Source organism: Sciurus carolinensis, chromosome 3 (genome assembly GCF_902686445.1).
Source record: "Sciurus carolinensis chromosome 3, mSciCar1.2, whole genome shotgun sequence".
NCBI lineage: Eukaryota > Metazoa > Chordata > Mammalia > Rodentia > Sciuridae > Sciurus > Sciurus carolinensis.
In genome coordinates this window covers 92,355,565-92,369,230 of record NC_062215.1, presented here as the reverse complement: position 1 = coordinate 92,369,230, position 13,666 = coordinate 92,355,565, and the positions used below count along the sequence as shown (strand labels likewise).

The 13,666-nt window shown below is 32.7% G+C and overlaps 1 protein-coding gene across 1 annotated transcript in view; it reads left to right on the top strand.

Annotated features, from left to right (window-relative positions):
* Lrp1b (LDL receptor related protein 1B) overlaps positions 1–13,666 on the top strand; it is a 1,852,169-nt gene that overhangs the window by 1,719,675 nt on the left and 118,828 nt on the right. The window contains 4 exon segments of the mRNA XM_047543195.1: positions 1,889–2,018; positions 3,533–3,639; positions 3,979–4,111; positions 9,517–9,639. Of these exon segments, the coding sequence (XP_047399151.1) occupies positions 1,889–2,018; positions 3,533–3,639; positions 3,979–4,111; positions 9,517–9,639 (493 nt within the window).

Below are 13,666 nucleotides of genomic sequence, written 5' to 3'. Positions count from 1 at the left end.
CAAGTGAAATTAGTGAGTCACAGAAAGACAAGTTTGCTGCATGATCTCACTGATATATGGTATCTAAAAACATTAATCTCACAGAAGTTGAAAACAGAGTGGAGGCTACCATAAACTGGAAAGAGGAAGAAAGGGATCTCGAAAGATTGTTAAAAGTCACAGTTAGATGATAGCATAAGTTTGGTGTGCTATTGTATAATAGGGTGACTATAGATAATAATAATGAACTATACATTTCAAAAATCTAAAAGGAAATATTTTGAAAGTTTTCACTATTAAAAATGATAAATACTTGAGATAGATATTACTATATTTTGAACATTATACTACATATGTATGCATTGAAACACTACATGGTATCCCATGATATATATAATTTTTGTGTTTATATGCATCACTTAAAATAAATTTAAATAAAAAAAGTAAAAATCATTTTACTTAATATTCATTTAAATGTTTTCTATATGTGCCACTTCATTCATTCATTCAGTATTTTTTATTGCATAATTACCATGTCCCAGTCAGAAACTGAGTGGTGAAAAAAGTGCATGAAGTAATTTTCTCATGGGCAATTCATGGTTTCCTTCTCCAGTGACTTTTATATCATTCATGTAAGCTGGCTTAGCCTTCAGATACCCAACATTTCAAACTACATTTACATATTGAAAACTATTTCTTAGGTAGAAAATCTTTCTAAATGGTCCATATTCACTTATCTTGGCAATCAATGTATTTTTATTGCAAATGTGAAGTAGATGTTGGTCTTTCATATGAGTCCATGTGTCTATCAAGTGCAGGAAGTAAATCTTGATTTTCTTTCATTATTATCTAAGAAAATCCCTCATAAATGGTAAACTTTCATTATGTGGGAAAAGAAAGGAAGAATAAAATTTATTATATAGTAGCTGGTCTAATGAAACTGCCATCAACAAAAAGGAAAGAAAAGAAATCTAGGAAGTTAACTCTTCTTTCTTACATGGGGATAAAACTGAGAAGAAATAATGAGTTGTAATGCAGCACACTTCACACCCTGGAATTCCACAAGCTGTGAGAGTATTGCACCATTTGTACCAGGATCAGGCAAGTGCAGTTTGGTAAAAATAAAAATTGTCGTACTAGAGAAAACTTGGAGCACCCATTTGACCAGTGTTTAGATTCTGAGATGGTAACTTTCTGGTGGATCTTTCATTTATCTCATATAAAGAATCAAATGAACCCAAAGGTAACTCTGCTGTCTTGTTTGACTTCCAAATAAAGTCTGCGTGCAGGCCAGCAGAAATGACAATTGTGACAGCTCATTTCACAGTTCTTTAACAACAAATGTCAGAAGTGAAGAGATTTATGAACAGTAGCTAAGCTGTAAAGGACCAGTGTGGAGGAAAAGAGATGAAGAGAAGGGGAAAAAAACTCTAGAAGTCTTGCCAATGAAAAACATTTTTGTGTTAGGATTCTTATTTGTTTCACATGCTTTCCACAACCCCACCCATAGCCCCAGCAAACTGGATATAGTTTCTTAGAAATAATTCAACCCCATTATTGCCCCCCCTCAAATCTTCATCATCACCTCTAATTATTAGAATTCCATTACCTCATAACTATCTATTAAAGAATGATACACTGACAGCAATTAAATTCATACAATGAAATCTTGGAATTTATGTTCTTTTTCTATCTCTGGTTTATTAGGGCCCACAGAGACAAATGAAATGAGAAAATTATTATAATTATGTTATACAGTTACAGGCTGGAAGTATGACCACCTGAGACTCGTGTATGTGACAAACATGGTTTTGAAATATCCTAGTTTCTATGAAGATGTTCTCTGTCTTTTGAGTTTGTAGCATTTTTTAATGGCTTTAATTTTGATTACGTGTGTTGGATTTGACAGAGAAATTGTGAAACAAGTTGTTCCAAAGATCAGTTCCAGTGTTCCAATGGTCAGTGTATTTCAGCAAAATGGAAATGTGATGGCCATGAAGACTGTAAATACGGGGAAGATGAGAAACACTGTGAGCCAGGTAAAATGGTTGAGGTGGTTTTTAATTTAGCTGACATTTTAACTTGAAACTATTTAAATTCAAGCAATGATACACAGAAGACAGTGGGAGACACACGTACTTACTCAGTTTTTAGGAAATAATCTGAAATATCTGTGGATAAATTAATTGGTATGCCCTTCATATGTTTCAAAAGTTTTTTTGGCAGATGATAATTATGTATGGGATCCAAGAATTATTCAGCTAAATTTGATTTTTGGTTTCTATATTTTATCACACCATTTGGAATTGTTTTCCCAAATAGCAAATGAAATATGTTAAAACTGTAAGTATGATAAAAGTCAAGTTTTCAGTTATGGAAATCAAGGTTATAAAACAATGCAGTTATTTCAATGTGCCAGTTAAGAAGCAGCATAGTGTATTGTTTGTATTTACATCTTGGGCCAAAATAAAAATATAAGCAGGAAGCAAAACCAAAGTACAGAAAGAAACCATCTAATTTATATATCTATTCTTAAATATGGCTTTCTATATACTGTTATTTAAACATTTGAATTTTTACTTGGTTATTTTTATTACATTATCTTAAAAAATTAATTATCAGGGAACATCATACTATAGTCTGTGCATAACCATGAAAACATTACCTTGAGAGACTAGGCCAGAGAAGCAAATAAACAAAACACACAGATTTTCATTCCCTAATATTTACCCAGGGTCCCTAGTGCGATTGATCACATCTTTCTTTCTCATCAAATCCAGTCATGTTCTTAGGCTTTTATTAATACAGATAGCCTACGTAAATGCTGCCAATTAAAAGGAATAAAAACTCAAGGGAAAAGCTTCTTAGCATTCTTGGATTAAGCAATTCAGACCACAAAGTTATTATACAAGTACATTTGGCCATTAGTGGTCTAACATAAGGTCAGAACCCCTGAGGCGAGAATGCAAGTCTAGAAAACCCAAACTCACAGACAAAAGCAACTGTGATAATTATTATAATCATTAATTAGACAGGCTAGTAGTAGCAACTTATTTATCTCTTTGTTATTTTAAATTTGTGTCTCATAAAATAACTCTGCAAATTCTAGAGGCTCTCTTATCTATGTATGTATTTATGTTTAAACTCTCAAAAACAACAAACTTCTTAAAACCTTTTAAATATCATACATATGTCTCATAAAGTCAAATAATATCTTTGGACATTTGAGACTATGAGGTTCAACTTTTCAAATAAATTATAATTTTGCTAAACTAAATTAACTCTTCAAAATAAAGATGATGGAGGAGATAAAGGGTTTTTTCCATACTTTTGTTTGTCTAACAAGTTAAATCCTTATGACATAAGTTATTACATCACTGAATTATACCTAATATTATGAAATAATTTTATAAAGTACATTTTAAATGTTGAATATAGTTTAAATATTAACTAACCTTCTTGCCATTCATGTATTAATATTTTCATATGCTTACCTCCCAAACCATTCATTACTTTTACTATATCTAAATATCAACTTTATAATTGTGTTCAGCTTCTCCTACGTGCTCATCAAGTGAATATATATGTGCCAGTGGAGGATGTATTTCAGCATCTTTGAAATGTAATGGAGACTATGATTGCACTGATGGTTCAGATGAGGTAAAAATCTTTTATTGTTTGATTAATATCTTTGAATTACTTGCAGTAGGAATGGTAAAACAAATGGAATGAAAGTAGAAAGACAGGACCTTAATTCTAGCACTGTCTGAAATATTAGACAGATACACTGAATGCAATCATTTCAGCAAATACCCAAATATTCAGACTGTCTGTATACTGAAGCCCATTGTCATTTGTAGAGGTTATATTCATTAAGCTCAAATAAAATAAATCCCACTCTATAATAAATCTCCAGTATTATAAGCTGACTGCTTATTGTGCCTGTGATTGTATCATTATCATTAATGAAAACTGCAGTGCCCGTTTGTATTTGAACAGATGGATTGTGTGACTGAATGTAAGGAAGATCAGTTTCGATGCAAAAATAAAGCCCACTGTATTCCAATTAGATGGCTGTGTGATGGAACTCATGACTGTGTGGATGGCAGTGATGAAGAGAACTGTGATGGAGGTAAGGTGTTTTTTTGTGTGTGGGCCTTAAAATGAGAGAGTGGAAATTAAGGTGCCCTGTAGAATGTACAGTATGTGCTAGAGGCAGAGGATTAAGACAATTGATGATTTCATTCTTTCTAATTCCTTTTCTTAGAGGCTTTTTCTAAATAAGCAAAATCCAGATCATTTTCAGACAGAATAAAATCTCAATTCATGCATAACAGAGTCAACCCAATGCAAGAGTTTATTGGGTGCCTAACTTAAGTGTGTTTTCAAACTAGACAGCAATAGAGATATGCGAAGAAGAGAGAACACATCCACTATGTCATTACTGCAAAAGTAGTTTCGGAATTCTTTTCTATGCTTATCTTCTACATTGCTTACCTAACTTTAAACAAACAGAAAGAATGTCTAGTACACTAGAATGCACATATTCACATGCTAAATGATGTATAGGCCATAGGTTGTGCCTCGACTTTCCTTCTTGACATATTGTTGAGAAAATGACCAATGTTTTTTAAAGTCTGGAAGATAATTTTCAATTTTGTCATATATTATTTTCCAGCTTTGTGAAGACCATTTCCTGACAGATAACAACTTTTTGGTTATAAATCACCACATTAAAAGCAGTAAATTTTACTATTTTGAGTTAATAAGAATTAATAAAAGCAAAGAAATTGTGTGCTGAAACTTGAAATGATCACAAATTATGCAATTTTATTTTAATATTGTTGAGTATGCTATTTAAATATAAAATTTCTTATGACTTGCTTATAAAAGTTTCTCAGAAGACTTTTTATTTCAGAATATTTGGAACATGGTCAACAGTAGTGATATTAGATACTGCAACATGATGCAAGGCATTTGAAAATTGCACTCAACATTTATATTGCTTAAATATATCTAAAATATTTATTCTGTAGATGTTTGCTCACTCAAGGAAAAATATTTTCTACTTTCTTAATATTAGATTGGGTGTTTATGATGAGATAATATCTCCATCTCCAAAATGATCAACTGTTACTTTCAGAAGAAATATTAGTTTCCTTCAAAATCTGTAGTATATTACAGAAAGCAATAAAACTTTAAACACCATAATGAGGGTTTCTAGTTTTGGTTAGCTTCTCACACTTACTTTTTTGGTGTGTGTATGTGTGGTACTGGGGATGTAACTCAGCTGCTTGCACATGCTAGGCAAGTGCTCTACTGCTGAGCTACATCTCCAGTGTTCACACTCACATTTTGTACTTGATAATTTTAGGTCCAACAACTATGGTGTACAGTCTGGCAGCCACAACTCACTTCCACTCATATTCAAAACTTTGGGATGATAATTATGTCATTCCACCTAATAACTTCTAGCCCCCACTTCTGTCCCTGCAACTAGTCTAGCTCATTCTCATTGCTTCCTGTCTAACTTTTTTAGAACCACCTAACTGGTCTCCAATACATAATATTCATTACTGCCTAGTGCATCTTATTTAAGTGTAACCACTGTCAATCTTTTCTCAAGATTCCCTGGTTACATAGAACCCACTCAACCTGACAGTAAGTATTATAAGAGAATGAGTTCATTTCACTTCCTAACTTTCTATCTGCTCTTCCTTTTTATTGATCATATCCTGGACAAAGTGGAAAATTTGAAGTATATTCAAATTTGAAAGTATTCTTAAAAAAAAAAAAAGAAAGTCAAGAACCTTTAATTCAGTGATTTACAAAAATGTCAAAACCTTTCACTTATACTTCTAATTTTCCTTAGATTTCTTTGCTGCTAGGAAATTAAGTTTTAATAAATTACCTTGGTAGTTGAAGTACTTGATCCTGTATATAGATGTGTCTTAATTCATGACAAAATTCAGATTTTTAGTATTTAATTTACTCTCAGAAAGTGACTTAGGGTATTATATAAACATACTTCAAGGCTTTGAGGAAATGGAATGCCAGAATAAACATCTCTTCTATCAATTCTCACTATTATACATCTCAAATCTTGATACATGAGCTAACAAGAGCTTAGTATTGGGGCCTGGAAGTAAAGAATCCTGTAGGATTGGTATGGCTCATTTTTTCCATTAGTCAGTTTTACTTCTTTTCTTCAAAAGACTAAAACACCAAATACTAGGAATTAAAAGCATTTATATTTTTCAATGAAAGTGTTTGCTCTGGCCTGAGCTTTCAAATTGTACTCTACTCTTTTTGGCAATTTTTCTGTAAAAGATTGAAAGGTATTCTTTTTAATAGTCATGAGCTCAAAAATGTGCAAACTATTTATGTAAATTATAAAATATTATCATATATTAAAGCTTCTCTCTACTCAAATTAAGATGAGAACTCTAGATGCTTATTTTCTATGATGATGCACTTGACCGGATTTCTATGAACCTGTAAGGGCTCAGTTAAAATTCAGACATCCCTTGTTAATTAACATACACTTTTCTATTTTTCTAATAACCTCCTGTTGAGCCGATCAAAAACATCACTAGAAAACTGGAATTTTAATCCAGTCAATCTCCTTAAATTATACCTTTTTCATTGTTTGTGTGTACTTCATGACATTCCAAAATAAAGCATTTTAAGTGACTCAAAGCATAACAGTAACCCCATGATGCCTTTTTTGAAATGCAAATTACATGTAATACAATATGAAGTTCTTAGTAGGGTATCACAAAACCTTTGCCTTTCTGTTACAATTATGATTTAATTTATATTTCTCTTAATAAAAACAGTGACATATCCAATCTTCTATGGGGAAAATTATAATGTTATCTAATGCAATCCTTAGGGAACTCACTTTTTTCCTTTTAACAAGAGTGGTGTGCTATAAATAGAATTTTCAAAAATAATCAGAGGATGTCAAAAGTTCATTCATAAACTGCTTGAATCTAATCCATTGTGAAATAGAACAGAAATTTTGTCATTAGAATCTTTATTCAGAAAAAAATACAGTTCTTCAGAGTCTGTAGATTTTCATTTTAAGTTAAGACAACATCTCAAACTGATATTCATCTTTAGTTTCTTTAATCCTGAAGTTTACACATGTTACCTTCTTTATTGTTTTCAGAGAAAGAGTTGCTAGACAATAATATTTTGTGTTGTTTGGCATTGATAAATGAGGTTATTTTTAGATTATAGTCTTATACAGGTCAGCATTTCAAGTTTGAAAGAACAGAGCACAGATTGATGTGTGATTATCAGAGGTCTCAGATGTTGATAGTCATTTTGGTGCATTCACCAAGGACCTACCTCTCTCTGTAGTTCTAAGGGATGTCAGGGTAAGCTATACCAGTTCTGCTAAGCATTTTTGCAGAAAATCTTTTGCAACTTCTCAAATTACTATCTCTATAAGTTCTTAGTCTCAGCTTTAACTATCACTCAAGTTTCTAAGCCATGTATCTGTCTTTACTAAATATGTCTTTACTATTAACTAGATCAAACTTTTTAAAAGTTGACTTTCTTTCTCAAGTCTATCACCAAAACACTTCTATCTCCCTTATTTCATGACTTCAGCTTAGTAATAAAAATCCTGGGATTTTTTTCTTTCAATATCTAGTTACCAAATTAACAAGTCTCAGATTTCTCCCTTCCTTCCTCTTAAAAGTCCTAAGACTTTTTACACTTCAAGTCTATGGACAATCCTTTATTTTGCTTTAAATGGTGAGTCCTTTATGCTCTCTAGATTCTTGGGGAATTCATTATATCAATTACCTTTGCTTCTACTGTGTTTTGAAATTTATCTTGGCTGCTGAGTCAGGCCAGAGGCCTTTCAATGCATTCCAGCATTTGTTTACCTACACACAATCAGGTTCAAGCAACTGGAGAGACTTTCTCCTCTCATCCATTTCCTATGGTCACACTTCTGAAAAGAGACGTCCACATTCCCTATGACTTCTTATTCATCTCTTTCAAATACCAACTACAATAATTCCACCAAACCCTCCACCACTTCACTAAACCTGCTTTCAGCATTATTAAAATGTACATTAAAACACTTTTTCCATGTATTATCTGATGCCACTCTTTTCAAATATTTCTCTAACTACTCTCTTTACTGTTTCCTATTCTCTTTTGTGTGGAGAATTTATCTTTCCAAGAGATTTTCTCTTAAGTTTCATCTACTCAGTCTTACTGTGATGATTTCTTCTGTGTTCTTTTCTACATTTCAAATAATGACATTCTGTTCATTCTGATTTGCACATGTATAATGTGGAACCCTATCCTATATTTCAGAAGTGTTTATCCATTTGCACTATATTGAATATACCAAATGGTCCAAACAATTGCTAGCAATCCAAAACATGTTTACTTGGCATAAACAAACCCCCCCAATTGCATAACATGCCTGACTACTCACTCTTCTTGCCACCCTCATTCACTTAGCCATCAGGTCAGGAGGAGCCTATCATTTTAAGAGTTTGCAAATGTAACTTCTATAAATCAAGTTACTGAATTGCTGCAACCCCCTCCCCACCTTCATTTTTTTTTTTTCTTCTAGGCTTTGTATTTTACTTTATCTTGATTTCCAAAATCCTAACACTACTGGTAGTATTTTCATTCTAAAGTAGTCATTTCATAAGTAGACATTTTGTCACTGGAAGAGAATTAGATATTTGTGTAGCAAGTCAAAACTTACAGAAAGGATGGGTATTTGACATTCTGATTCTTGGTACATCCATTTCTTCAAAGTGCATTCACGAGAGGAACAATGACTCTTTCTGGGTATTTTCTAGGCTTACAAGATTGGTCACTTTTTTTCTCCAACCCCAAGTTCACATGTTAAACCCTTAAGTCAATGGAATCCAACTAACCCAGGATATTCACACCTCTTATTTTACATGTGAAATTAAATAGTGCAATACTATGAGAGCAGTCTTATCTAACTTAATTCTAAATTCCCAACTTTGTGTTCCTTCTCCAGGTACTTCTTGAAAATATGACTTTATAAATTGATCATGCTTCTATTGTAACATATGTTATTGTTTTTATAAAATTAATTATATCACTATGGCATCAAAAATATTTTCTTAATTTTTAATAAACCAGATTTATTTCATATACATCCAAATTACCAAGTAGCTCAAGTTAGAAAAAGTTAGCTTTTTCTAACTAGGAGATAACAGAAATTTTTATTACAAAACTATTAGTTTTTAAAACCTAATTTATTTACATTCAATAAGATAAAATGTTGTGAGTTGAGAGATAACATCTTTCACTATTCTCTAAACAAAATGTGATATGTATGAAACATGAAAATATTTTCATTATAAAACAAGAACAACCTTTAAAAAGAAAACTGATCATTACCAGTTCCTAGTATTATGCAGCAAACATGTAAGGAAGCCAGAAAAGAATTAGAGGGTTGAATTTCCTGTTGTCTGGCATTACTAATGCTCTCTGTCTCTCTGTCTCTTTAATTTTAAAATAAAGGAGGAAATATATGTAGAGCTGATGAGTTCCTTTGCAACAATTCCCTTTGCAAACTGCATTTCTGGGTGTGTGATGGAGAAGATGACTGCGGAGACAACTCTGATGAAGCCCCTGATATGTGTGGTATGGCATTTCACATAGCTCTAGGTTGCACTCTCCTCTCCTGATCGAATGCACTGGTGTGAATAAATGAAGTGCTGAGGTGGAACCACAAACTCTGCAGCCTTGGGGCTAGATATACAAAGTATAACCACAGACATAGCTTTTATCCAGGTAGTAAAGATATTACCTGTTCAAAGTTCATCACTATAGACAACCCTCCTAAGTCTAAGCTGACACATGTCAACACTATTCAAATATAGATTGTGGTTTATCTGGGAGAGTTTGGAGTAGTTGACCTTTTGAATTGAGTAAGGTACGTATGGGGATTTTGGCTTCACACCAAACTGATGTTTTTGAGCTAAAAATATTTAGTAGGAAATAAAATGGGAAAAATGTGCATAACAAGATCACATATTACCACAAGTTACCCAGTAATGAAGTTATTCAGAGAAGTTATAAATAGATAAATAGAGACAGAAATAGAGATAGTTATAGCATATATAATCACAATTGTTAGGCAGAAATCCTGAAATTTCCAAATCTTAAAAAAATTTGTAATTTCTGTGAATTCAAGTCACTTTTGTCTGAAGTATGTAAGGCATATATTAATGCAATGAACAAATAAAAGTACTCAATCAAGTATACCAAGTAAAGGATTTCTTTTATTTTTATAAACTTCTTTTTAGTCCCTCTTCTTATTCGTTTTACCCATTCTCAATAAGAAAGTTAATTTAACCTTTAATTTGAAAGAGGATACAGTCATTTCTGATATAAATAAGTAGAATATCAGGTGAATTAAAGAAGTTATATCAAGGGTTTATGCACTTGAATTAATTTTTCTGTGAGGTGCTTCAAGCTAAAGGTAAGTACCTGGAGTGAATCAGGTGCTTGCTTCTTTGCTTTTTTTTTTTTTTTTTTTGGGGGGGGGGTTACTTCACCACTGAACCACATCCCCATTTTTGTTTTTTATTTTGTGACCGAGGCTTGCTGAGGTGCTAAAATGCTAAGGTTGGACTCAAACTTGCCATCCTCGTGCCTCAACCTTTAGAGTCCCTTGACACCACTCCTGACAAATAATACATTTTGATAGATGATGAAATATGACTACTGATGTTTCAGTTGGAAAAAAGAAGAGGTAGCTTTAAAAAACAAGGAGGTAGCTTTATTTTTGAAAAGATTTAAGAGGAAAACACAATGTTTTAGAGAACTTTTTCCAAACTTAGTCATGAATGATATGACTAAATTTACTTAGATAATGTCAGAAACAGACTTTACAGAATCACGAGTTTATATTGTTTTTGAAGCACAATATATCAAAAATATGAGAACTTATCTATCAATATCAACCCAGAAGCTATGTAAGCTATTAGATGTATACATACATCTGTATGTGTGAATACATGTGTATATAATTTTTCCATTCTCTGTTATAGATGACAACAAAAACCAATGGAAGAGGAAGTGTTTGGTAATTCATTAAACTATGGGACTTGAGAATCATACCTGTGGGACCATTTCCAATGTCAGGAAGTTACTCTCAGAGGAATACCATACAGTGTAGCTAGACGACCTTATAAAATCTGACCGTTTTTTCACATTCCTCTCAGTCCTTCATGTCAACATTTAGTAAAGTTGCTATGTACTACAGAATATGCTAAGTAATTTGGGTAAATAATGAAAAACACATGGTTCTCTTTTGACAAGGAAATTTTAACCTGGTTGGACAAATAGCAATAACTTCCATACATTGTATTTCCAGCAATGATAGAATTAACTAAAAGGTATAGTACAAAGAAGGCAGAAGGGATAGATGAACTCTGCCTGAAAGGGAATTCAGAAAGCTACAGTTATGTGGGATGTAGACTAAAACCACCATAGGCTGAGTGTTAGCCAGGGGAAAGGTATCATTCATACATTCAATAAATATCTGTTAAAGCTATAGATGATGATTAATTTCAGTGATATAATGAGAGAAACAGACATGGACTCTGATATCACAGAGCTTAAAATCTAGTGAAAGATTATCCCAAATGTATATAGTTATAACACATGATACATATCATGAAGAACAACAAAAGTAATTGATAAAAGTATGAAACAAAGTATTTTGTTGACTCTAGGAACATGAAAATAGTAACCAAGTTTCAGTCTGAATTATATATTGCTACCAAGCAGGTCAACAAGGATTGCAGGTATAAAACAAAGTTGCAGACAAAAGAAATAAAATGTGTAAAGATCCTGAGGCAGAACAAACTTTAGCCTAATGGAACATTCTTAATGGAGAAATTCTTAATGGAGGAACTGAAAGCTCTTGGAGAGTACAAAGCAGGTAGATACTGATTTAGAATGAAACTAAAGTAACACAGAGATACCTAGAACCCAGTGAGTCTTAGTAGATATTTTTAGATTTAGCTTGAAAGCATTTGAAAATAGACAGTCCTCTATGTCCATGGGTTCCATTTCTTCTAATCCAATGCATCGCTTATCAAAATTATTTTACCAAATTTTACTGAACAATTTCTTGTCTTAATCTTTAAATGATACTGTATATAATAATTTACATAGCATTTTTATTATATTACATAGTGTAAATAATTTAGAGGTGATTTAAAGTAGAATGTGGGTAAGATATATGCAAATATTACACCATTATCTATAAGAATTTTGGCATCTGCAGATTTTGGTATCTGTAAGATTCCATGTCCAATCCCTGACAGACATCAAGGTATGAATGTTCTAAAGCAGAGTCATCTCCATTTAAACAGAGTAGGCACATAGTTGTGCTTTACAAATATTGACTAGAAAGGGACAAGACCAATTAACACTTTGCAGTACTCTTAGCAAGCTCTGTTTGTAGCTTGGGTTAAGATGAGTAAAGACTGTGATGGCAAAATATAGGCAGATTTGAAGTTAATATAAAAGAGTAAATAAATTAGATTACATAATATGCATGAGATATGACATGGTGGAGGACAATTTGTAGGTTGGATTTGCTTGCATATTTGAATTGAATGGGAATTTAAGAAAAGAAAAAGATTTTTGCAAATAAAGGCTAACTGATTGGTTTACGATACACTTGAGGAGACATTCAGGTAGAGATTTCAAGTAGGCATTAGAGGTGTGGAATTTCCTTAAAGGAAATAGTCCGTCTACTGATACAAATGTGTAATTATAATAAATGAAAGTAATAAATACTGTGGATTTCTAAAGATTATGCTGGGTGAGAGTGAATTATAAAACAAGGAGAGGATCGAGTGCCACTAAACAAATTAATATGAATTGCCAGAGAGTGACTGATATGAGATGATTAGCAAAAACAGAAAGGTATAGCAGCAGAGACATCAGGGAACTAACATATTTCAAGAAAGAGGAGATGGTTCCAGAGGATGTTGGATAAAAACAGTTCCAGACCAATTGGAAAAAATTACTTTTAAATAAGTGTAAATCATTCCCCTATTCCTGTTATTAAAAATAGTGAAATTAGTTGATAAATCATGTGTAAATAGAGGTTAATTTATAATTACTTAATAAGATATTTAGGAATTTCCCATGTTTTAATTTTTTTGTGTGTGTGTTTGTGTGTGTGTGTGTGTGTGTGTGTGTGTGTGCATGTGTGCAGTAGAAAGTAAGTTCTCATACAACAGGGAAAAGTTTATTGTAGTGAAGTTGCAGACAATGTAGATTTGGTGAGAATGCAGATTTGAGCCTTGTGAAAGGTAGAAGAATCACATAGCTGTAGGGACATACAGGCCTCCCAGGTGGCACTAGTAAGTGTCCACACTAGGTGCTGTCAGGTGACCTTGAAGTTTGATGATCTGCAACTTCCTTGTGCTTTCCAGATGCAGACATTAGGAGAGCTGATGGTTTTGTTCATCTGACTTTAGGATTTTGTTCAATAACTAAGATGATTGCTGGTGTGAATGCCGAAGTCATCCAGGGTGCTAGAATGAATTGTAAAAGGAGAGAAAAGCAGAAAACAAAGACAGAAGAAGGTGGGAAGGACAGTCTTCAATGAATTAGGGAGGAAGTGATATTTACAAGACAGATG